Genomic DNA, 26,579 nt, shown 5'->3' with positions numbered 1-26,579 from the left:
AGGTCCATGTCCTTCCAGAGCTGGACGCAGTACTCCAGGTGGGGTCTCACAAGAGCAGAGTAGAGGGGCAGAATCACCTCCCTTGACTTGCTGGCCACGCTTCTTTTGATGCAGCCCAGGATGCGATTGGCTTTCGGGGATGCGAGTGCACATTGCTGGCTCATGTCCAATTTTTCATCCACCAGTACTCTCAAGTCCTTCTTTGCAGGGCTGCTCTCAATCCCTTCATCCCCCAGTCTGTATTGATACCGGGGGTTGCCCCGACCCAGGTGCAGGACCCTGCACCCTTGTTGAACCTCATGAGATTCACATGGGCCCACTTTTTGAGCTTGTCCAGGTCCCTCTGGATGGCATCCCATCCCTCCAGCGTATCAACCGCACCACTCAGCTTGGTGTCATCTGCAAACTTGCTGAGGGTGCACTCAATTCCACTATGTCATTGTCATTGATGAAGTTATTAAACAGTACTAGTTTCAATACGGACCCCTGAGGGACACCACTGGTCACCAATCTCCATCTGGACATTGAGCTGTTGACCACTACCCTCTGGATGTGACCATCCAGCCAATTCCTCATCCACCAAATAGTCTAGCCATCAAATCCATATCTCTCTAATTTAGAGAGAAGGATGTTGTGGGGGACACATCCAGATAGATGACTTCCATAGCACTTTCCTTGACCAATGATGTAGTCACTCCATCATAGAAAGCCACTAGGTTGGTCAGGCAGGACTTGCCCTTGGTGAAGCCATGCTGGCTATCTCGAATCCCCTCCCTGTTCTCCATGTGCCTTAGTATAGCTTCCAGGAGGATCTGTACCATGATCTTCCCAGGCACAGAGGTGAGGCTGATAGGTCAGTAGTTCCCAGGGTCCTCCTTTCTACTCTTTTCAAAAACGGGTGCAATGTTTCCCTTTTTCTAGTCACCAGGGTCTTCACCTAACTGCCATGACTTTTCAGGTATGATGGAGAGTGGCTTGGCAACTACATCAGCCAATTCCCTCAGGATGCTGGGATGCATCTCATCAGGTCCCATGGACTTCTGTATGTTCAGGTTCCTCAGGTGGTCTCAAACTTGATCTTCTCTTACAGCGGGAGGGACTTTGCTCCCCCATTCCCTGCCTTCAGGTCCATCCACTCAAGAAGAGTGGGGAGAGAGGTTGCCAGTGAAGACCGAGGCAAAAAAGCTCGAGTACCTCAGTCTTCTCTTTGTTGTTACCAGTTTGCCTGTCACTCCTATCTGCGAGAAGGAGGGCACAGTGACCTACAGCCTGCTCAGCCTCACCTCGATCCCTGGGAAGGTGATGGATCTGCTAATCCTGGAAACCATTTCCAGGCACGTGAAAGACAAGAAGGTCATTGGGAGTAGTCAGCATGGCTTCACCAAGGGGAAGTCATGCTTGACCAACTCATTAACCTTCTGCGATGAAGTCACTGGCTTGGTAGATGAGGGGAGAGCAGTGAATATAGTCTAACTGGACTTCAGAAAGGCCTTTGACATTCTCCCATAAGATCCTCATGGACAAGCTGTTGATGTGTGGGCTGGACAAGCAGACAGTGAGGTGGATTGAAAACTGGCTGAATGGCCCAGCCCGGAGGGTGGTGAACAGTGGCACCAAGTCTAGCTGGAGGCCTGTAACTAGCGGTGTACCCCAGGGGTTGATAATGGGTCCTATCCTGTTCAATGTCTTCATTAATGATCTGGTTGATAGGGAAGAGTGCACCTTCAGCGGGTTCACAGATGATACAAAACAGGGAGGAGTGGCTGATACACCAGAGGGTGGTGCTGCTATCCACAGGGACCTTGACAGGCTGGGGAAATGGGTAGATAGGAACCTCATGAAGTTCATCAAGGGGAAGTTCCAAGTCCTGCACCTGGGGAGAACAACCCCATGCAGTAGATGCTGGGGGCTACCCAGCTGGAAAGCAACTTTGCAGAAGAGACCTTGGGAGTCCTGGTGGGCACCAGGTTGAACATGAACCAGCAATGAATCCATGCTGCAAAGGCGACTAACGGTATCCTGGGCTGCATTAGGCAAATTATTGCCAGCAAGGTTAAGGGAGGCGATCATTCCTCTGTGCTCAGCACTGGTGAAGCCGCTTCTGGAGTGTCCAGTATTGGGCTCCCCAGTACAAGAGACTGATGGCACTACTGGAGAGAGCCCAACTGTCATGGTTTAGACCGAATTGGCCAATTACGGGTGACAGATGCTCTCCCCCCACCTCTTGCTTCAAGGAGAGGAGGAGGAATAAAGAGATTTATGAGTTTAGAAGGAACTAAACTACTTCAATGAAATATTAATAATAAAATAAAAAGGAAATAATGAAATAGATACAGTATATACAAAACCGTATCAAGCTCCCAGGATGATGTCACCGGCAGGCACTGGGGAAGTCCCAGACTGGACTCAGAGACAGATAGGAACTGGATTCTGAATCTGGAGTCAGGAACACATGGATCGGGATCAAAGGCAGATGAACAGACAGGGTCCTCTTTGGATGTCGGCCATTGAAGAAAAAGAGCTGACCCTTTGATCCCTCAGCTTTTATACTGAGCATGGGGCAGATGGGATGGAATACCCCTGTTGGTCAGGTTTGGGTCACCCGTCCTGTCCGTTCCTCCCCACAGGTGGGACCCCTCTACACTTTTCTGTTTCTGACCATCCAATGGGGCAAATAACAAAGTTAGCTGACCTTGGTTGTTATAGCAATGAGTATAAGCGAGAGCCTCTCTACATACCATTCCTTGGCATTGACTATAAACATAGGTCTTATCACTCTGAGAAGGAACAGTTTTCCACACAATATGCTGTTAATTTCAGAGCGTTAGAAGAGGCCTAGCTAAGATGTAAAATTACTGAACAGAAAGTTGGTTCTGTTTTACCTCAAACCATGACACCAACGAAGGGCCACAAAGATGATTAAGGGACTGGAGCATCTCTCCTATGAGGAAAAGCTGAGAGAGCTGGGATGGAGAAGAGAAGGCTCAGGGGGAATCTCATTAATGTATATAAATACCTGAAGGGAGGCTGCAAAGAAGACAGAGCCAGGCTCTTTTCATTGGTGCCGAGTGACAGGATGAGAGGCTATGGAGGTTCCATCTAAACATCAGGAAACGCTTTTTTTGACCATGAGGGTGACTGAGCACTTGAACAGGTTGTTCAGAGAGGTGGTGGAGTTTCCCTCCTTGGAGATCTTAAAAAGCCATCTGGACATGGTTTTGGGCCACTGGCTCTAGATGACCTTGTTTGAGCAGAGGTCCCGTCCAACCTGAATTATTCTTCAAATCTGTGAATTGGATTTATAGGATCCATAGTAATAATTGAATAGTAGGCTATTTAAGTCTCAAGGCTGATTAAGCACAATGTCAAATATATGTTATATTCTCAGAGATGAGCAGGATATAGCAAAGATGACAGCAAGCAGTGTTAGTGGAGCATTCACTAGAATAACTAGAAATGCTAAGAAAATTATTGAGATGAGATACTATAGGTTAGATGTAGAGTTTTTGGTTGCTTTTTTGAATCTTGTTGGTATACTTGTGCATGTGTTAATATAGCTACCTCATAATTCTTCAAATAAGAGGAGTGACATAAGAATTGTAGATTAGTTAAGTTATATGCTCATATAAGAGCATCACAAATTGCTTTCTGCAGTATGTTTTTTACTTGTTAATTTATGGCAGTGCACGCTTAATCAAGCCTTATGGTGTGGTTTTTTTATCAGCCACTGGTGCTGCAACCACCATCTATGCAGTTGAGGCAGATGGTGACCCAAATACTGGGTTTGAAAAGTCAAAGGAGCTAGGAGAAGTACAGTATCTTATTAAATGGAAAGGCTGGTCACACATCCATAATACTTGGGAAACTGAGGAAACACTGAAGCAACAAAATGTTAAAGGAATGAAGAAACTGGACAACTATAAGAAAAAGGATCAGGAAACAAAACGCTGGTAAGTATTTTTATAACTACTTCCATGTTGCATATTTTTTGTAACAATATAGATGTTGTATTGCCTCTTTTTGAAGGCATAGTTTCAAGTGCCTATACAATAGGAAGACAAAAGTTTTAAAGTTGAAGCTTCCCTAACACCTTATGATTCTGAGCATACCAACTTTACTTGAGCAAGTGAGAATACTTGCACATCTTGTAAAATTAGGCCTTTAAGGAAGCAGCTTCTGCACCTAGATTTTAATGTATCTGTTGCAAATGAAATTTTAACAAGACGGGTGGTGGGTTTTCTGGTTTTGTTTTAAATCTTACCTTTTACTAATTTTGTCATTGATTAATTGTATTTTGATCAGAGTTCTTTGGGAATTGCTGCAGAGATTAAAAAAAGTCAGAAATGGTTAAAGCACTCAAAACATTACAGCATTTAGTTTTCTTGGCTCAAACTTCTGTTAAAGCCTCAGAACCTAGAAGTGAAAGAAATCCTTACGTATTAGTGCTATGTTTTGGTATTCTATTTTATTAGTATGTTTAATATAATCTATGAATAGTGGTGGGATTTTTAGTGACTCTTACTCATAAGTTAGATTCTTACAGTGAGCCATCAGTGCTGTTCCGTGAAAATACCATGTGAAGTACACTACTCAGTGTTGAGAACTGATATTGTAAATGATCTGCATGACTAGTACAAGCTGTAGTTGATAGTAATGTCTCTTGATAAGCTTTCTCAGTCATCAGTGATGAGGTACCTAGGCCAGATGCAACACTTTTATAGGAGGAATTTCAGAGTTGTAGCTTCTTCAAAGAAGCTCTCTACGCAGCGTTCCTATGGTGCTTACATTCAGAGCTTTAAAATTGCCATATTTTCTTAGTTTTAGAACTACACAATGTAATAAGTGCTGCAAATAAATTCCTGTTTCAGGCTGAAAAATGCTTCTCCAGAAGACGTGGAATATTATAACTGCCAGCAGGAACTTACAGATGATCTACATAAGCAGTATCAAATAGTGGAAAGGATAATTGGTACGTGACAAACTTCCAGATGGAAAACAGTGTTGAGAATATTACAAGTTTATTGCTTGCATGTTAAATTTATAGTTAAGAAATTTAGGTTATTAATATCCCTAACAACTTAAGGCAAAACAAAATCTCTGATGAAGAGAAAAGTTGTCATACTGTCTTTGCTGTGAAACTAGTTCATGTTGTCTTATCACCTAAAATGAGTGCTTTCTTAAAATACAGAAGGAATATATTGATCTGGTATCTCTGATGCATTTCTGCAGCTCATTCAAATCAGAAATCAGCAGCTGGTTATCCAGATTACTATTGCAAATGGCAGGGTCTGCCTTATTCAGAATGTAGCTGGGAAGATGGTGCTCTCATTGCCAAAAAATTTCAGGCGTGTATTGATGAGTATTTTAGCAGAAATCAATCCAAGACCACTCCATTTAAGGACTGTAAGGTGAGTGTGTAATTTCAATGGATTTATACAGTTTGATAATTTAAAAAAAACTTTACATATTTTACACATCCCAAAACAAGATGCATACTTTTTGAATGTTGTCCAGAACAGTAATAATGATAGCTATATTTATATATGTAGCAAGTATCATTATTAAGAATAGCCTTTTGTAGATATTTATTCCCTACTTATTTTATTGCCATTTAAAGATGGAATTGTTTAGTACTTTAATTTGTTTTAAAAGTAACCTTTGTGAATGAGTTCATGTCACTTCTGTTGTGGAATTTAGATCAGCTAATTTTAGCTTGAAAATGGGTTGATATTGTTATATGGCCTAGTTGTCTGTGATGAATAAAGACTAGACTTGGTGACCAAACGGATTCCTACTGCTCCTTTGTTTCTATAAGAAAACATTTTGGTAACTTCACTTAGTAGTAAGACTGATGCTCAATTTGCTTTGTCAGATTCTAAAACAGAGGCCGAGGTTTGTTGCACTAAAGAAGCAACCATCTTATATTGGAGGACATGAGAGTTTAGAGTTAAGAGATTATCAGTTAAATGGACTGAACTGGCTTGCTCACTCATGGTGCAAGTAAGTATAGTCTTAAAGTAGTCTTGCTGGTTTTAATTTGAAAGCATTTATAATTTTTTATTTTTTTTTTTTTTAGAGGGAATAGTTGTATTCTTGCAGATGAAATGGGTCTGGGTAAAACAATACAAACAATTTCTTTTCTGAACTACCTGTTTCACGAACATCAACTGTATGGGCCTTTCTTGCTAGTCGTGCCACTTTCTACCTTGACATCTTGGCAAAGAGAGATTCAAACTTGGGCTCCTCAGATGAATGCTGTGGTTTACTTAGGAGATATAACTAGCAGAAATATGGTGAGTATTTCTTTGTGTCATTGAAAAAGATTAGTGGTAAACAAGACTTACTTCATGTTCCAGTCTTATGCTAATCTCCAATATTTTCATTAGGAATGAGCAAATACTTATTTGAAACACTATATGTGTTTAAAATGCAAATTAAAAGCATAAATTTTGATCCAATATAAATGTATGTGAAAGATTTCATTCCTGCTTAATAATAAAAAGGATTAAAAATGCAACCCTGCATTTGAAAATAAATTGTCTTTTGTTATGTGATTATTTAGGTGCATAAAATAAATATTCAAGCCAGACAGACATAATCTTAATTTGTTTTCTGAAAGGAGGAATGTAAGTAACCTTATCCATTAAAGATTTTTTAAAAAAACCAACACCAAAACACAAAAAAAACAAACCACACACACAAAATCCACAAAAAAACCCCAACAAAACAAAAAACACCCCCCACTATTTAATAACTTTAAAAACCAAAACCAAACCAAAAAAACCCACCTTCACATGTTATGTTCCTTTTTCATGATCAGATTCTTGTATGTCACTTAACATCTATATTGCTGTAGTACCTGAAGTCATCCTGATCAATAAGACAATTTTTCTGTAGCTCATAGTTCACTTGATTCTTCTTGTAGATAAGAACTCATGAATGGATGCATCCACAGACCAAGCGATTAAAATTTAATATACTTCTAACAACTTATGAAATTTTGCTGAAGGATAAGGTAATCACACTTACTTCTTCAGGGAGATAAAATAATTTGTAGAGTGTAAAACTCCTTTAGAGTTGGCAATTATTTGGTTCTGGGCCATTAAATGGATGGGGAGTATGACAGCTTTACTCTTGAAAGTATGACAGTGGAGTTTTCTTTAAGAACTTTTAGATTTTATGTATTTGCGGTGAGACTTTCTGCCCCCTCCCCCCCCCCCATATTGAGTGGGTAAAACTTCTTCAGTTTGCTTGAGCTTCACATTACTGTAGTAGCTTCTTCGCATCTCAAAATTTCTACTTTACTGTTAGACCATTATCCAGGAACTGAAAAAGCAAACCAATGCCTAGCCCCAAACACCTGTGATTCACAGCTCTGAAAATCCATGTTTTATCTTCGTATTTGTGTGTGCGGTATTATGTATATGTGTATGTATATTACTACTCTCTTCACGATGGTAGCACATAGAGTTATTGTTAATCCTAACAGCATATGAAAATTTTAATAAAAAAAGTTCTGCTTCTATTTCATTTGTTTGTACATGCTGGAAAGAAGAGAGTCAACAGTGGATTTAAAATTTTTTTTGTCAATTGAAAATTTATAGATCAGCTTTTTGCCTTCCTCCTCCCCCTCCCCCAAGTATAAACTTGGTTTATACTTTCCTTTTAAACTTGGGATGCCTGCGTAGCCTTTTGTTGAATCTAGAAAATATAAAAACCATAATTAATACTGAAAACATAGGTGTCCATTTGTTATTAAAATAAAAGGAGTGATGGTGTATATATAACCTCATGTAAAATGTCAGAGATTGCATAATATATTAACTTGTATAATGTCTTCCCCTCTTCCCCAATTTCTTTAAGTCATTCCTTGGTGGTCTGAATTGGGTATTTATAGGAGTTGACGAAGCTCATCGTTTAAAAAATGATGATTCCCTTCTGTACAAGACTTTAATAGACTTTAAGTCTAATCATCGTCTTCTTATTACTGGAACCCCTCTGCAAAACTCCCTCAAAGAGCTTTGGTCTTTGCTGCACTTCATCATGCCAGAAAAGTAAGGAATGTGATTTATTTTATTTTTTTTTGGTGTGGTCAAGTTTCTTATGGCAGAATATTGTAGTGATTGGAGAATCAATAAAGAATTGCATTGCAAAATTGTTTAAATATTTTATATAAAATAGATGCACATATTTTTCATGCTGCTCTTGATAAATTATTTTGGTAGCAGTTGTCACTTTTTCTGTTTTAGCAGTCCACAAAAAAGATGGATTGATGTATGTCTTAGAACCCTGAAAAGACTCTTCATCTTAATCTAAAAGGAAAATCCACATGGATTTACTCTAGGGAAATAGAATGGGGCTGAGGATGTCTTCTTTTCTATGTTACTACCATGAATGAAAATAAGATTGTATCACAACACCCAATATCCAGTAGTTCAGTCAGGTAGCCAATTTGCCCTTATGGTTTGAATAGAATAGGTTTACTGTATTGATGTTATTCTCTACTGACCTCTGTTTATATCTGGGATAAATAAGAGCACATGTTCCTTTCAGATATCTTGTAAATACAAAGCACTGTAGCTTCAATTAGTTTTGGAGCTATGCATTGCATTGACTTCTTCAGAACCTTTCAAGCAAAACCTTACAGGTTGTTGTCTAGCACCTATTCTTCATTTGGTCACAAAGTCCATTCTTTTAACCTGTTAACACATACCAGAGGATAATCACATTTCAGCTAGTCCATACAAGCTGCAAAAGGTATCCAAAGTGGTCTGTTCTCTTGCACTTCCTCCAGCTATACAACTACTTTAATTCTGCAAAAGTTTGGAAATTTCCATTCTCCTATTTGCAGACAAAATATTTGGAATTTCTATTGATATGCAAATTCAGAAACTTATTTAATAAAACAGAGGGAAGTGGAGAAGAAGAATATGTGTTTGTGTTCATGTAGTGTATTTATGGTCTTTGTGTGTCTGTGTTCATGGTATGTCACTATTTTACCTTTATTTGTTCTTATGTTGAAGGTTTTCTTCCTGGGAAGATTTTGAAGAGGAGCACGGCAAAGGGAGAGAGTTTGGTTATGCAAGTCTTCACAAAGAACTTGAACCATTTCTACTCAGAAGAGTTAAAAAAGATGTAGAAAAGTCTTTACCTGCAAAGGTTGAACAAATTTTGAGGATGGAAATGAGCGCATTGCAGAAGCAATATTACAAGTAAGTAATGACACTTTTTAATTCCTGCTATTTTAATGATATATCTATATGAAAATTGCTGAAGTGTAATCGTTCTCATAATGCAATTTGAACTGATATTTTGAGAGCTTACATCCTTCATATTTCCACAAATGGTTAGAAATTACTTCCATTGCACATTCTATATCGTAGGTGGATTTTAACCAGGAATTATAAAGCCCTGAGTAAAGGTTCAAAAGGCAGTACCTCAGGCTTTTTGAACATCATGATGGAACTCAAGAAGTGTTGTAACCATTGCTACCTCATTAAACCACCAGATGATAATGAATTCTATAATAAACAGGAAGCCTTACAGGTAATACCTTTTTTTTTTTAAAGTGTTTTTACATCTCCAATATGCATGCAAAGTAATTTTATAGTGTTCTGGCAATTTATTAGTTCTTATTAAAGTATATTAAGAAAGAACAAGTTCTCTATTAAATGTGCATCCTGGGTTTTACAGGTAAGTGAATTGATTTTGTTTGTTTGTTTCTTAACTAGAATTGAATAATAGATAGATCAATACTAAATAAAATATCCCTGACTTGAATTATGATCAAAATAAAAAGGAAATAGTTTGAAATAGTCTGTGTATTTTCAGACTAAATAAACTTCAGACCTATTTTAAACCCAGATTAAAATAAAGCAGTTTAAAAAAACAGGTAAATTGAATATAAATGCAAATGTATATGACTGACAATGGTACACCAACAATCCATATGATAGCAGAAAGTAATATGTAGAATCTCTTTAAGCTTTTTTTGTAATCAAACACTGTTCCTTGCATGCCTTCAAACAACCAAAGTGAAAGGAAATAAAAGTAATAAACATCCAAAGCTTAGTCTGGTTGTTTTGCTGTTATAAATGAAAGCAATTATAGCATCACTATCAAAGATAGTCTGTTATTGTGTTGTGGGTTTATAGTTTGTTTTTTTGTGAAGGTTAACTAATCTTTGTACTAAAACTGTTGAGAACCACAACAACAAATAAAAGGACTATTATAATTGATGCAGTTTATAACAACATAAATGTTTCTAAAGATCAGGGGATTTTTTTCTGTAAGCTTTGAAGTTCATAATTTAAAACCTTTCCCAAAACTACTAGATTGAAATTATAAGCTGTCACTGCACAAGCTATTTTATATTATAAAGTGCTTATCAAAGCTAAAGGATGTTTCAGTTGCAACTTGGCACACTCTAAATACTTAAATTCATAATTAGACTCCTCAGAACTGTTCTGTCATTATTGCTGATAATTGCATGCTTGTAACAATGATTTCCTTGGCTCATCTGAATAAGCTTTGTTAGCTCTAATTATGAATGATACATCCGTCTCATTTCTGGCATAATGAATAAAAGCACTTAAATCCAAATTTTTTATTCCCCAAAATTCTATCCTGAGCCTCTTCAGCTAAAGAGGCCTAATGTTTTCAACATTAGATTCAGTATGCACCTGAGTTTCTGTTCTAGTTGTTCCCACTGGAGCTGAGAAGGCTTAACGTCGTAACCTAGCTAAAGCCTGTTGACCTCTACAAACAAGATTCCTCTCGCTTTTATCTTGCCTGAGAAACTTGACTGATTAGGCATTGTTTAAAAATATTTAGAGGATCAAGTAGCAGTGCTTATTTCTGTTCAAAAGACAGAAAGTGAGGAGCAAGTAGTACTAAGGTAGACAGGTAGTCTCTTGTTGTTGTTTATTTGGTAGAAAAGAACTTGAGTCTACACTGTAACTGCTCTAACTCATAGCACAGTATATTTACTTAATATTTTAATGAAATGTTAAGATGCTGTTTTATGAGCCAGAGCTGAGAAATGCATTTATTTGAAAAGCATGCTAGTCAGTACTCCTGTTGATTTCAGTTAGAGTGCTTAATGCTTTTATAATGAGTTTTTACAAGATCGGGACTGACTAAATACTTACTAAACTTTCATGATCAGTTAATGAATGTCTAACCATCTGCAGTGTATATTAGTGTTGAGGTGAACTTATTTTGACACGTTTTCTTGTCTTGTAGCATTTAATACGTAGCAGTGGGAAACTAATCCTTCTTGACAAGCTACTGATTCGTCTACGAGAACGTGGCAACAGAGTACTGATTTTCTCTCAGATGGTGAGGATGCTAGACATCCTAGCAGAGTATTTGAAGTATCGTCAGTTTCCCTTTCAGGTAAGAATTTTTCTGATAGTAGCCAAGAAGCCTTGACCTTTACCACTTTATCTTAAGAAAAGTGTCCTTTTAATAGTAAGATATACGAAAGTTTAATTTTATGTACAGGAAAAGACTGATTAATTAGAAAGATTAAGTGTTACATTACTCTTATTCCCCCTCCTCCCGATTGTTTTGGCAACTGAGAATTCAAGTTGCTCCAATTAGAATATAGTAGGAGTTCCTTTTTAACTGTATTATTCATCTCTTTAGAGGCTTGATGGATCAATAAAAGGGGAATTGAGGAAACAAGCACTGGATCATTTTAATGCAGAAGGATCAGAGGTATGGTATTAGTGGGTGGTTGTTTTTTTAATCTACTCAGCTTTATTCTCCCCCCCAACAAATATAACAAATATTACACAAAAACTGAAGATAAAGTGATATAATAAAGTGAGAGATGCATTATACAAACAAACCCCCACAAAACCCACAACCAAAAAAATTCTCCAAAACCAAACAAATACACAAAAAAAACCCCTGAGATTAAATACGAAACAGAATTTATGAAAATGGTGTTTAATATAACTACATAGTTATATTTTTAGATTTTTGTCAGTCCTCTTTATCAAAGTAATTTTAAGTACTGTATATAAAAACTGAAGAATTTTAATTTATTTTGTTGTGCAGGACTTAATCCTGCAATTTTTACAGGAGCACTGAACTTTTACACAAGCTTTTGACATCGAAAACCTATTTAGGCAATGGGCAGAACTGAGTTGTGTATATCCTTGTATGAAGAAAAACTATCTTTAATAGCTTTAAATCTGGTTTCTGTTATCTTCATTTTTTGATTCTTATTTCCTTACCCTGGAAGAAACTGAAGAACTGATTTCTAGCCATTGTTTGTGTACCACTTAAGATTCCTAGTTCATTTAGGTTTCCTACTATGGAAGCCTTTCCATACCTTTGACAATCTTAGGTCTTCTGTCCTACACTGACAGGGTTTTTCAGTAATAGAAGCATAGCATTTGTCAGTTGCTGCTGAGCTTATGTTTCTGCTGGGGTTGAGGAGGAAGGACTTAATTTCATAACATAAACTTCAGCTATTTGTTAAATACAGAAGTTAGTTCCATTTTAAATTTCTAGTATAGACATCATTGCCTTTTTCTGGAATCCTTGTAGTTGTACTGCACTGTTTTTAGGATGAAGGGGGATCCAAACTTCACACGGTATTCAAGAATGGAGGCAAACCCTGGAGTTGTGCAGCAATAAAGTTTCCTGTTTTATTCTCTATTTCTTTTCTAATAATCAATAAAACTTCATACTTTTTTTTTTGCTATTACTGAGCTAAGGTATTAATGGAAATATCTATGACAACTCCAAGGACTCATTCCTGAGCAGTAATGACTTGCTATTACCTTTCACTGTATTTAAAACACAAATTTATTTCTTATTTCACTTTAATTTCTTATGCTTTTTTGTGTTGCCTGTCTCATAAGATCCTTCTGTAGTCCTTTGTAATTGTCCCAGAATAACTCTGTATCATCTGCAAACTTTGTCACATCATTGCTCATCTCATTTTCATATTATTTATGAATATGTTGAAGAGCATTGACCCTGGCAAAACACTTCCATTTTCTTAACAAAAAAACATGAGGGACTTGGGCAAACATGAGGCTTTAACAACAAGGGGGTTTGTATTTTTGACCAGTGTTTTGCTTGGTTTTTTCTCCCCAAGTGGCTTTTGCTCATCTTCTAGGATACTGCTTACTTAAACCACAGAGAAGTTGATAACTGTTCACAAGAGAAATTGATATAATTTTGCTTTATACTTATAGTGGGTCTGCTGGGCTGGAGTTAATTGTCTTCATAGCAGCTCGTATGGTGCTGTATTTTAGATTTGTGACAAAAGCAATGTTAAAAACACACCAGTGTGTTAGCTGTTGCTGAACAGTGTTTGCATAGTGTCAAGGCCTTCTCTCTCTCACTCTGCTCCCCTAGTGAATAGATTGGGGGGTGTGCAAAAGGTTGGGAGGGGACATAACCAGGCAGATGACCCAAACTTACCATGCTCAGTAATAAAAAGGGAGAGGAGGGGGTTTAGGGAGGTTAGCCATCTTTTGTTTGGGAACTGACTGAGCATCGGTCCTACCCATGGGAGGTGGTGAGTGATTGTCTTTGCATCAGTTGTTTTGTTTTCTTTCTCTCTTCTTCCACTTCTCCTTTGCTTATGAAACAATTTTTATCTTGACCCCCAAGTTTCCTTGCTTTCAGTCTTCTTTTCCTCTGTCCCACTGGGGGTGTGGGGGAGAAGTGATCGAGTGGCTGCGTGGTGCTGCCTACCAGGGTTAACCCACAACATAATGATTGAGAGAGCTTTCAACTAGAATCGATGGGGGAAGGGGATACCAACAGGCTTGCAGTAGGTAAGCCAAGGGTTGGCAGAGCATTGTCTAAGGATGGCGATGCTAGTGGGAACATTTACACTGCTCCTGGGAGCATGCAGGTCTCAGGAGCGTATCTGAAATGCTTGTACACCAGTGCACACAGTATGAGAAACAAACAGGATGAAATGGAAGCGCTGGTCAGCTCCCAGAGCTACGATATCATTTGTATTAGTGAGACTTGGTGGAATGAGTCCCACAATTGCAGTGCTGGGTTGGAAAGCTACAGGCTGTTGAGGAGGAATAGGCAGGACAGGTGAGGTGGAGGTGTCACACTAAATGTAAGGGAGAGGTTTGATTGTACAGCCCTTACAGTTAGTGATAGTGTGGTGGAGAGCCTCTGGGTGAGGATTAGGGGGAAGGAAAAAAAAAAAAAGATGTTGCAGTGGGCGTCTACTACCCATCGCCCAGCCAGGATGTAAGTGCTGATGAGTTATTCTATAGGCAATTAGGAGAAATCTCTGGATCGGTAGCCCTTGTCCTTATGGGAGATTTCAACTTCCCAGGCATAAACTGGGAATATCATACTGCTGTGATGAGCAGGTCTGGGAAATTCTTGAAGATTGTGGGTGATAACTTCTTGTCACAAGTACTCAGTGAGCCAACTAGGAAAGATGCCCTCCTAGACTTGCTGTTTGTGAATAGAGAAGGACTCGTGGGGGATGTGGTGGTAGGTGGCTGTCTTGGCCACAGTGATCATGAAAAGGTTGAGTTTAAAATTTTCATTGTAATGAGAAAAAAGGACAGCAGAGTTGCTACCCTGGATTTAAAGACAACAAACTTTAAGCTATTCAGGGAGCTATTTAGCAGAGTACCCTGGGAATCCGCTTTTGAGGGCTTAGGAGTCCATGAGTGCTGGTCAGTCTTGAAAAACCACCTTTTAGAATCACAGAATCATAGAATAGTTTGGGTTGGAAGGGACGTTTAAAGGTCATCTAGTCCACCCCCCCTGCAATGAGCAGGGACATCTTCAACTAGATCAGGTTGCTCAGAGCCCCATCCAACTTGACCTTGAATGTTTCCAGGGACGGAGCATCTACCACCTCTGTGAGCAACGTGTTCCAGTGTTTCACCACCCTCATCATAAAAAATTTCTTCCTTATATCTAGTCTAAACCTACCCTCTTTTCATTTAAAACTATTGCCCTATCGCAACAGGCCCTGCTAAAAAGGGTGCCCCCATCTTTCCTGTAGGCCTCCTTTAAGTATTGAAAGGCCGCAATAAGGTCTCCCCGGAACCTTCTCTTCTCCAGGCTGAACAACCCTAACTCCCTCAGCCTGTCTTCATAGGAAAGGTGTACCATCCCTCTGATCATTTTTGTGGCCCTCCTTTGGAACCTTTCTAACAGGTCCATGTCCTTCTTATGCTGGGAGCTCCAGAGCACAGTACTCCAGGTGAAGTCTCACAAGAGCAGAGTAGAGGGGTAGAATCACCTCCCTTGATCTGCTGGACCTGTTGGAATGCGTCCAGCGGAGGGCCACGAAGATGATCAGAGGACTAGAGCACCTCTCCTGTGAAGACAGGCTGAGAGAGTTGGGGTTGTTCAGCCTGGAGAAGAGAAGGCTCCAGGGAGACCTTATTGCAGCCTTTCAGTACTTAAAGGGGGCTTATAAGAAAGATGGGGACAGACTTGTGACAGGACAAGGGGTAATGGTTTTAAACTGGAAGGAGTGGTTGCTACTTGGACATCGAGTGGTTGGCTGCAAGTCTTTGAGCGCAGCCATCCAGCCAATTCCTTATGCAGCGAGTGGTCCAACCATCAAATCCCTGTCTCTCTAAAGTAGAGACAAGAATATCATGCAACACAGCGTCAAATGCTTTGCAGAAGTCCAGGTAGATGACATCAGTTGCTCTTCCCTTGTCCACCAATGCTGTAATGCTGTCATAGAAGGCCACCAAATTTGTCAGGCACGATTTGCCCTTAGTGAAGCCGTTGGCTGTCACTGATCACCTCTGTTTTCCATGTGCCTTAGCAGAGATTCCAGGAGGATCTGCTCCATGATCTTGCCAGGCACAGAGGTGAGACTGACTGGCCTGTAGTTCCCCGTGTCTTCCTTTTTTTCCATTTTAAAAATGGGGGTTATGTTTCCCTTTTTCCAGTCAGTGGGAACTTCACCAGACTGCCAAGATTTTTCAAATATGATGGATAGTGGCTTAGCAACTTCATCCACCAGTTCCCTTGGGACCCGTGGATGAATCTCATCAGGTCCCATAGACTTGTGAACCTTCAGGTTCCTCAGCTGATCTCAAACCTGGTCTTCTCATACAGTGGTCAGTATGTCATTCTCCCAGTCCCTGCCTTTGCCTTCTGCAACTTGGGCGATGTGGTTAGATCCCTTGCTGGTGAAGATCGAGGCAAAAAAAGTTGTTGAGTACCTCAGCCTTGTCCATGTCCCAGGTGACCAGGTCTCCCATTTCCTTCCAGAGTGGGCCCACATTTTCCCTAGTCTTTCCTTCGTCTCTGACATTCCTATAGAAGCTTTTCTTGTTGCCCTTGATGTCCCTGGCCAGAATTAACTCTATCTGGGCTTTAGCTTTCCTAATCTGATCCCTGGCTGCTCAGACAATTTCTCTGTACTCCTCTCAGGCTATCTGTCCTTGCTTCCATCCTCTGTAGGCTTCCTTTTTCTGCTTGAGAGTGTCCAGGAGCTTCGTGTTCATCCATGCAGACCTCCTGGCCAAAGTCTGCTTTTCTGAAGTCCAGGGTAGTGAGCTTACTGTGTGCCCTCCTCGCTGCCCTAGGGATCTTGAACTCCATCGTTTCATGGTCACCACAGCCAAGGCTGCCCTTGAGCTTTGCATTCCCCACCAGCCCCTCCTTGTTGGTGAGAACAAGGTCCAGCATGGCACCTCTCCTTGTTGGCTCCTCTGTCACTTGGAGAAGGAAGTTATCGTTGATGCATTTCAGGAACCTCCTGTATTGCTTATGCCCTGCTGTGTTGTCCCTCCAACAGATATCAGGGTTGTTGAAATTCCTCGTGAGGACCAGGGCTTGTGAATGTGGGATTGCTCCTGTCTAACGAGGGCCTCATATACTTGGTCTTCCCGGTCAGGTGGCCTTTAGCAGACCCCCATTGTAACATCACCTGTCCCTGCCCTCTGTTTAATCTTGACCCATAAGCTCTCGATTGGCTCCTCATCCATCCTCAGGCAGAGCTCCATGCACTCCAGCTGGACCTCGACATAGAGGGCGACACCCCCTCCTCTTCTCCCCTGCCTGTCCTTCCTGAAGAGCCTTTATTTTTCCATTCCAACACTCTAGTCATATGAACCATACTACCGTGTCTCTGTGATGCCAATATGATCGTAGCCCTTCCATAACTCCTCTTGTTTGTTCCCTATGCTTTGTGCGTTTGCATAGAGGCATTTATGTTGGGCCCCTGATGGATGGAGCTAATTTACTGGCTGGAGTTGCTAGTTTTCCTCTACGCTGCACTCCAGGTACTCTCTTGTTGACCTACAACCCTTCTCCAGGCTCTAGGCATTTAATACTGGTATTAGCATCATACTGGTAGGAATGGGATGCATTGCGGTTCCCCTCCACCAGTGACTCTGGTTTAAAGCCCTCTTCACAAGGTTGGCAAGCCTCTGACCAAATATGTTCTTCCCCTTTTCTGACAGGTGGACCCCATCCAACCCCAGTAGACCAGGTTTCTCAGAGCGAGTCCCATATTCTAAGTAGCTGAACCCCTGGCTGTGGTACCAGTCCTATAGCCATTTATTGATTTTACAGATTTGTCTGGTCCTATCAACACCCTTCCCTTTGACCGGGAGGATTGATGAAACAACTACCTGCGCCCCGGAGTCCCTGACCTCTGCTCCCAGGGCTCTATAGTCTTTAGGCTGCTTCCAGCTGCATCACTGGTGCCCATGTGAAACAGCAGCAGCGGATAATTTGATCTCCTCTTATGAAAGGGTCACCTGCCTAGTGGATTAAGGGAAGGCGGTGGATGTAATTTTTCTGGATTTTAGTAAGGCTTTTGATACTGTCCCTCACAGCATCCTCTGGACAAGTTGTCCTACTGTGAGATGAGCAGGTACGTGGTCCACTGATTGAAGAACTGGCTGAAGGGCAGGGCTCAAAGGGTTGTAGTGAATGGGGCTGCATCTGGCTGATGACCGGTCACCAGCAGTGTTCCTCAGGGCTCAATTCTAGGGCAGTTCTGTTCAATATATTTATCAATGATCTAGGTGCAGGAGTTGAATGCACCATTAGCAAGATTGCCAATGATACCAAACTGTTGACTCTCTTGAGGGACAAGAAGCCTTTCAGAGGGATCTAGATAGATTAGCGCATCGGGCTATGATTAATAGGATGAAATTTAACAAGTCAAAATGCCAGATTCTGCACCTAGGATGGAGTAATGCTGGGCACAAGTATAGATTGGGAGAGGAGTGGCTGGAGAGCAGCCCTGCAGAAAGGGATCCAGGGTTGCTGGTTGACAGCAGGCTCAATATGAGTCAGCAGTGTGCCCTGGCAGCCAAGAGGGCAAACCGCATCCTGGGGTGCATTAAACACAGTATAACCAGCCAGACAAGCGAGGTGATTATCCTGCTGTATTTAGCGTTGGAGCAGCCTCACCTTGAGTATTGTTTGCAGTTCTGGGCCCCACAATTTAAGAAGGATGTGAAGGTACTCGAATGCATCCAAAGGAGGGCAACCAAGCTGATGGCTTGTCCAACCAAGGCTGGAAGGCATGTCCTATGAGGAACAGCTAAGGACTCTGGGTTTGTCTAGTTTGGAGAAAAGGAGGCTGAGGGGCAACCTCATTGCTCTCTACAGCTTCCTGAGGAGGGGAAGTGGAGAGGGAGGTGCTGGTCTCTTCTCCCTGGTATCCAGTGACAGGATGCGTGGGAATGGTTCAGAGCTTCATCAGTGGAGGTTCAGACTTGACATTAGGAAGCATTTCTTTACTGAGAGTGTGGTCAAACACTGGAACAGGCTTCGTAGAGAGGCGATCGATGCCCCATGCCTGTCAGTGTTTAAGAGGCCTTTGGACAATGCCCATAATAATAAGCTTTAATTTTTGGTCAGCCCTGAATTGGTCAGGCAGTTGGACTAGATGATTGTTGTAGGTCCCTTCCAACTGAAATTTTCTAGTCTCTTCTATTCTAATAGCGATCTACAGGCTCTAGCTGTGGCGAGCATCTTATTGTATTACAAGTCTAATATATGTTTATGATATACTTACAGAAGTGTATGAGTTCATAGTCTGCTCCACAGAGCATATAAAGAAGTGTCATATTGGTTCCTTCAACAATATTATAGCTAATATATATAAAGCTATTTCTTATTTTATAATTTCAGGACTTCTGCTTTTTGCTGTCTACCAGAGCTGGAGGATTAGGTATAAACTTGGCATCTGCTGATACTGTAGTTATATTTGATTCTGACTGGAATCCACAGAATGATCTGCAAGCGCAGGCTAGAGCCCATAGAATTGGACAGAAGAAACAGGTGCGCACACTTGTCTTTTAATCTTCAAACTTGAAGGAGGGTTTCAAATGGTAGCCATAAGCTGTCTGTCTGGGCCATCACCATTCTTATGTATTTTGAGAATAGCTAATACTTGCCAAGAATGTCTAAAAATGTTAAGAATGCTAATTTGCCTTTAAAAAAAAATTATAAATTGCACAGCAGCCGTCGTATATGGATGGGTAGAGAGAAGAGTCGTGGACTTGTCCCATGTTCATTGGCATCATGTCATTCTAGAAAATAACTTCAGGCACATCCATTTTACTTAATGTTAATGAAGTTTAATACTTCGTAGTTCTCTTTGGATTTCTTTCTTGCAGAAGACTTCAAGCAGTAATCAGATACAACATTTTTCCTTGTGGCCATGCTTGTGCCTAATCACAGTTTAAAGAGGAGGGGTCTTAAGAATTTCTTTCTTTTATTTTTTAAAATAATTTATGTTAGAGACCATGGTAACATGATTGACTAGTTTCATATATGAAATACTAGTTAAATAAAATTTAGAAGATTTGTAAACATGACTAACATTTCTCCCTGTTGTTGCTCAAGGGTTTTTTGTTAACTTCATCTGAATATTGTTTTCATGTGTAATTTGTGAGCATGTAAATAAAGCCTTTTTTATAATATGCATAGGTTAATATTTATCGGCTAGTCACAAAAGGATCAGTAGAAGAAGATATACTTGAAAGAGCCAAGAAAAAGATGGTGTTAGATCACCTAGTAATTCAGAGAATGGACACAACAGGGAAAACTGTACTACATACCGGCTCTACTCCTTCCAGGTACATTTGTTTATTCTTTCATATTAACTTATGCTTAAGTGTACCTGAGTATTTGAGTAAAAATGCAAGTCATTTTACTTGTATGTGATAAAGAGTTACATAAGTAAAGACTGTAAAGTATATTGTCTTTGTACCTTTTTTTGCATATTAAATATAGCTTTTATTTAAGTCAAAAGGAAGTTTGATTGACTCATGGTTATAGTAATTTGAAAAAAATCACTAAGATAAAGTATTTATCTGAAACTCTCTGTATTTTAGCTCAACACCTTTTAATAAGGAAGAGTTATCAGCAATTTTGAAGTTTGGTGCTGAGGAACTTTTTAAAGAACCTGAAGGGGAAGAGGAGGAGCCTCAGGTAAATGGAACAGTGCATCTACACTTGATGGACAGAGAAAGTAAAAATGTGTTTGAATTCTTTTGTTGTAAAGAGAAACTTCTGTTGCAGGAAATGGATATAGATGAAATCCTGAAGAGGGCTGAAACTCGAGAAAATGAGCCAGGCCCACTAACTGTAGGAGATGAGTTGCTTTCACAGTTCAAGGTATTTCTCTATTCCGTCCCTCTTCCCTTAATTATATTTTCCTTTAGAAATGTTACTTTTTCTTCTTCTTCTTCTTTTGTGCATCTATTCTTCTTTTCTTTATTCTTATGAAATAGGTGCAACAATAAGTCAACTCTTTGGCATAGAGTGTCTTTTCACCTATACAGGGTTCACCTATACTGCCAGTGCAAACATTTAAAAATACATAATGTATTTTGCTAACAAAATAAGAAAGAGATTTACAAATACATTAGTCTGATTTAATTATTAGAATACTGGGGAGGGCTGTTTTTCATTTAATGCTTTATGCTGTTAAGCACCTGTGGTACTTCTGGAAACAGAGAATGAAGTTTGGATTTCTTAGTTGATGACTTTTAGAAATTCCTTTAAGCCCCCATGTAAACGTGAATGCCAGATATGCTTAACTGGTTAACACTTAAAATATTAAGTGGATCCAAATTGTGTGTGGTGGTTTGGGGTTTTTTTGTGTGGATCTTTTTATTGTTGTTGTTTAGGTTTGGTATGTGTGTTGTGTTTTTGCTTATTTTTTGTTTAAAGCAGGGCAGGATTTTTTTAGATCAGTAGAGTGCTAAATCACTTTCCTGCTAATCATTCATTTGCAACATATTGTGATTTCTACAGTTCATTAATGTTTGATTAGTTCTACATTATTATAATTTCATATTAGCTCGGGCATTCAGTTAGACTTGCTTTCTGCTTTGAAGGAAATTAAACAACAATCACAGCTATTGGGGAGGCATTTCATAGTATTTCTACATTACTCAATTTGTAAAAGAAGAAAAATATTATCATCTTTATGTTCAGCCATGTTGCATGGAGTGTGTGCGTTTCATATATGAAAATACTTTTAATTAGACAGTGCTTCATGAAGCATTTTATATGTGTACATTTTGTGTATATATAAATAAATAAAATATGCATTCTGAACTAAATTTTCCTAAAAATATTAACTACTGACTCTTTTTTTTAAACAAAATCATGTATTGATTTGGTGAAAATACTTCCAATACATAAGGTGGCTAACTTTTCCAATATGGATGAAGATGACATTGAGTTGGAACCAGAACAAAATTTAAGAAACTGGGAAGATATCATTCCAGAAGTCCAGCGGCGACGAATAGAAGAGGAAGAAAGACAAAAAGAGCTTGAAGAAATATATATGCTCCCAAGGATGAGAAACTGTGCAAAACAGGTATCTCTGGGTTTTTACCAACTAACTTTGATTTTTATTTTTGTTGTTGTTTGTTTGTTTTTTCGTTGCTGTTGTTTTGGCTTGTACTTTTGGGTTGGGTGGTTTTCACACGTGGCGCCCCCCCTTCCTCCCCATTTTTGACAGGCTAGATAACACATTAATAAAATGTTTTAGTCATGTAGCTTTGAACTACTTAATCTGAAATTCCAGATCAGCTTTAATGGAAGTGAAGGGAAACGCAGTAGGAGCAGAAGATATTCTGGATCTGATAGTGACTCCATCTCAGAAAGAAAACGACCAAAAAAACGTGGACGACCACGAACTATTCCTCGAGAAAATATTAAAGGATTTAGCGATGCAGAGATTAGGCGGTAAGATGTGGGGGAAGATGCATATTTAAAGGGACAAAACATATTTTTTAATCATATTAGAGTTTGAAAATATGGAAAACGGTCTATTTTTCCTGAATTTAGTTGAAAATTTTTATTCTAGACATTTAAGGCTTTACTCTGTGTAGTTTGGGATGCTGACATATAGAGCTGTTATGTCCAGAATTTGAACTTTTTTTGGTGAGGGATAACGCTGGGTTCGAAAAATGTTCTCAATTGTTTTACAGTCTTTTATTCTTCCTGCATCCCCTGAAGACAGTGGTTTCAAAAAACAGTTTATAAAATGGGTGAGGGTTTTTTTTTAACGCAACAAACAAAATATTCTACTTCCCATCATTTAACCTAAAAACTGTAGTTGAAGAAACGATATGGACATTTTTGTGGAAATACCTACAAAAGGTTCAGTGAGTTTTTAAATTTCTTGCCATTGTAAATGAATTAGTTATACAGTGCTTTTTAAAAATAAAAATAAAAAAAAATACAAAATCCATTTTGATAAGTTGTTGTGGTTTAACCTCAGTAGGCAGCTAAGCACCACACAGCTGCTCGATCAAACTCCCCCAGAGGGACTGAGGAGAGAATCAGAAAGGTAAAATGAGAAAACTCATGGGCTGAGATAAAGACAGTTTAATAGGCAAAGCAAAAGCTGTGTGCACAAGCAAAGCAAAACAAGGAATTCATTCACTACTTCCCATCGGCAGGCAGGTATTTACCCATTTCCCAGAAAGCAGGGCTCCATCATGTGTAACGTTTACTTGGGAAGACAGATGCCATAACACCGAACATCCCCTCTTCCTCCTTCTTCCCCAGCTTTTTATTGCTGAGCATGATGTCATATGGTATGGAATATCCCTTTGGTCAGTTGGGGTCAGCTGTCCTGGCTGTGTCCCCTCCCAACGTCTTGTGCACCCCCAGCCTACTTACTGTCAGGGCGGTGTGAGAAGCAGAAAAGGCCTTGACTCTGTGTAAGCACTGCTCAGCAATAACAAAAACATTCCCGTGTTATCAACACTGTTTTGGTCACAAGCGGGTATGGTGCTCTGAAGAAAATTAACTTTATCTCAGTGAAAACCAGTAAATAAGTGAATCTGTACAGCTGGTCCCATCAATATTTGGTGCTAAAAATACTTCTTTCATAGGAGGAGAAATTGTTTTGCTTTACTTTGAGTGGTTTGTGAAATGGTACTTTGCTTCTGTAATTTAAGTATGTTTCTCTAAAATATTGTAAAGCTTATAAAATATTTTTGATTATATAAATAACCTTAAAGAGCCTTGTTTCCTTTTCATTTCATCTAACATAATGGTTTTCTGCTTTTGTCAGGGGTATTCTTGTGCTTGCATTCCTTTATCTTTCATATTATGTTTTCCTAAGTCTTAAAGGCACCTTAAAATTGCAGCTAGCTCTTTATTATGAGAGGCCTAACATAATGTCTGAATTCTCTATTTATTATAAAACTACATTTGATTTTTATAATTAGACACATCACATTGCTGAATCCTTTGTCTTGTGAAACTAATTAGTAAAGTAATTTTTGAAATAAATTGTATCTTCTATTATTTTGTTTACATCAGTTATTAAACCAAATAGAATTCTGGCTTTAAATGTGGGTTACTTTGATACACAAAGCTGTCCTAGTCTCTAGTTCTTATTTTCTTTGCATTGTCCACATAGACTTGTACTAAGACTTTACAAATACATTTTTAAAACCAGTGTAGTTAAGCATATGTTTTTTAACTGCAAAATTATTTTTTGTTACTAGGTTTATCAAGAGTTACAAGAAATTTGGTGGCCCACTTGAAAGGTAAACTTATTTGATTATATTTGTATAGCAACTTGGAACCTTGTTTTCATTAAAATTAGAACAATACACCAAGAAACTTTAGGTTGAAGAGAAAATAGTGTGCCTAATCTTTTGCCTTGACTATAACATGAATTTAATTTAATTTTTTTTTCTTTTCTTCATATATGGTATGTACATAGACAGCCAGTTCGACAAATCTTTAAATTCTGAATCACAGTATCGTCAGAGTTGGAAGGTACCTCTAGAGATCATCTAGTCCAACTCCCCTGCTAAAGCAGGATTGCCTAGAGCACATTACTCAGGACTGCATCCAGGCGGGTCTTGAAGATCTCCAGAGAAGGGGACTCCACGACCTCCCTGGGCAGCCTGTTCCAGTGCTCTGTCACCCTCACCGGAAAGAAGTTTTTCCTCATATTTGAATGGAACTTCCTATGTTCCAGCTTGTGCCCATTGCCCCTCGTCCTGTCACTGGGAACCACTGAAAAGAGTCTGTCTCCATCCTCCTTCAACCCACCCTTTAGATACTTATAAGCATTAATAAGGTCTCCCCTCAGCCTTCTCTTCTCCAGGCTAAAGAGCCCCAGCTCTCTCAGCCTTTCCTCATAAGGGAGATGCTCCAATCCCTTAATCATCTTAGTTGCCCTACACTGGACTCTCTCCAGCAGTTCCCTGTCTCTCTTGAACTGGGGAGCCCAGAACTGGACGCAGTATTCCAGTTGTGGCCTCACCAGTGCAGAGTAGAGGGGGAGAATGACCTCCCTCGACCTACTGGCCACACTCTTCCCTATGCAGCCCAGGATCCCATTGGCCCTCTTGGCAACAAGGGCACATTGCTGGCTCATGGATAATTTACTATGTACCAGGACCCCCAGATCCTTCTCCTCAGTAGTGCTTTCCAGCAGGTCCACCCCTAACCTATATTGGTGCCTGGCATTCTTCCTCCCCAGGTGCAGGACCCTACATTTGCCCTTGTTGAACCTCATTAGGTTCTTCTCTGCCCAGCTCTCCAGCCTGTCCAGGTCACGCTGGATGGCAGCACGGCCCTCTGGAGTGTCGGCCAGCCCTCCCACTTTGGTATCATCAGCGAACTTGCTGAGGATACACTCTGGACCAAGTATTGACCCCTGGGGGACACTACTGGTTACAGGCCTCCAATTTGACCCTGCTCCATTAATTACAACCCTCTGAGTTCTGTCACGCAGCCAGTTCTCAATCCACCTCACTGCCCCCTCGTCTAGCCCACACTTCCTTAATTTCCTAATGAGGATGTTATGGGAGACAGTGTTAAAAGCCTCGCTGAAGTCAAGGTAGATGACATCTGCTGCTCTCCCCTCATCCAGCCATCCAGTTATAACATCATAGAAGGCTATCAGATTGGTCAAGCATGATTTACCCTTGGTAAATCCATGTTGACCACTTCCAATAACTTCCTGTTCTTTAAGATATTTGGAGATGACATCCAGAACAAGTCACTCCATTACCTTCCCAGGGACAGAGGTGAGACTAATTGGCTTGTAGTTCCCTGGGTCCTCCTTCTTGCCCTTTTTGTAGACTGGAGTGATGTTTGCCTTTCTCCAGTCCTCAGGCACTTCTCCTGTTCTCCATGACCTTTCAAAGATGATAGAGAGTGGCCCAGCAATAACATCTGCCAGTTCTCTCAGCACTCGTGGGTGCATCCCATCAGGGTCCATGGACTTATGGATGTCTAGTTTGGCCAAGTGGTCTCTAACCCAGTCCTCCTCTACAGAGGGAAAATCTTCCTCTCTCCAGACTTTCCCCCTTGTCTCCAGGGTCTGGGATTCATGAGGGTCAGTTTTAGCAGTGAAGACCGAAGCAAAGAAGGCATTCAGTAACTCCGCCTTCTCCGTGTCTTCCACCAATAAGGTGCCTATCTCATTCATCACTGGGCCTACATTGTCCCTAGTCTTCCTTTTTCTATTGATATACTGAAAGAACCTCTTCTTGTTATCTTTAACTGTAGTGGCCAAGTTGAGTTCTGCTTGAGCTTTGGCCCTTCTAATTTTTCCCCTGCATAGCTTCACTGTGTCTTGGTATTGCTCATAAGTTACCAACCCCCTTTTCCAGAGATCATAGACTTTCCTTTTATTCCTGAGATCCAGCCAAAGCTCTCTATTTAGCCAGGCCGGTCTTCTTCCCGTCGGCTCGTTTTTCAGGACCTGGGGATAGCCTTCTCCTGTGCTTTTAAGAGTTCCTCCTTGAAGTATGGCCAGCCTTCCTGGGCACCTATGCCCTTCAGGACTGTCTCCCAAGGGACACTCTCAACCATGCTCCTAAACAGACCAAAGTCTGCCCTTTGGAAGTCCAAGGTGGCAGTTCTGCTGGCTCCCCGCCTTGCTTCTCCAAGAATTGAAAACACTATGATTTCGTGATCACTCTGCCCAAGACGACCTCCAACCTTTACATCCCCCACAAGACCTTCTCTGTTAACAAGCAGCAGGTCCAGTAGGGCGCTTTCCCTGGTTGGCTCGTTCACCAGCTGTGTTAGGAAGTTGTCTTCCACACACTCCAGGAACCTCCGGGACTGTTCCCTCT

At 40.2% G+C, this 26,579-nt stretch overlaps 1 protein-coding gene across 1 annotated transcript in view; it reads left to right on the top strand.

The window, feature by feature from the left end:
• Positions 1–26,579, top strand: part of LOC141476641 (chromodomain-helicase-DNA-binding protein 1-like) — a 93,185-nt gene that overhangs the window by 54,016 nt on the left and 12,590 nt on the right. Inside the window, exons 8-25 of the mRNA XM_074165423.1 lie at positions 3,725–3,950; positions 4,869–4,969; positions 5,230–5,408; positions 5,873–6,000; positions 6,077–6,293; positions 6,926–7,015; positions 7,864–8,054; positions 9,024–9,212; positions 9,384–9,546; positions 11,245–11,397; positions 11,650–11,721; positions 19,132–19,281; positions 19,933–20,081; positions 20,340–20,436; positions 20,527–20,622; positions 21,659–21,835; positions 22,046–22,206; positions 23,985–24,026. Coding sequence (XP_074021524.1) covers positions 3,725–3,950; positions 4,869–4,969; positions 5,230–5,408; positions 5,873–6,000; positions 6,077–6,293; positions 6,926–7,015; positions 7,864–8,054; positions 9,024–9,212; positions 9,384–9,546; positions 11,245–11,397; positions 11,650–11,721; positions 19,132–19,281; positions 19,933–20,081; positions 20,340–20,436; positions 20,527–20,622; positions 21,659–21,835; positions 22,046–22,206; positions 23,985–24,026 — 2,581 coding nt within the window. The remainder of the gene's footprint in view (positions 1–3,724; positions 3,951–4,868; positions 4,970–5,229; positions 5,409–5,872; positions 6,001–6,076; positions 6,294–6,925; positions 7,016–7,863; positions 8,055–9,023; positions 9,213–9,383; positions 9,547–11,244; positions 11,398–11,649; positions 11,722–19,131; positions 19,282–19,932; positions 20,082–20,339; positions 20,437–20,526; positions 20,623–21,658; positions 21,836–22,045; positions 22,207–23,984; positions 24,027–26,579) is intronic.

The sequence above is a fragment of the Numenius arquata genome, chromosome W (genome assembly GCF_964106895.1).
Source record: "Numenius arquata chromosome W, bNumArq3.hap1.1, whole genome shotgun sequence".
Classification (NCBI taxonomy): domain Eukaryota; kingdom Metazoa; phylum Chordata; class Aves; order Charadriiformes; family Scolopacidae; genus Numenius; species Numenius arquata.
This window is presented reverse-complemented; position numbering and strand designations above follow the sequence as displayed.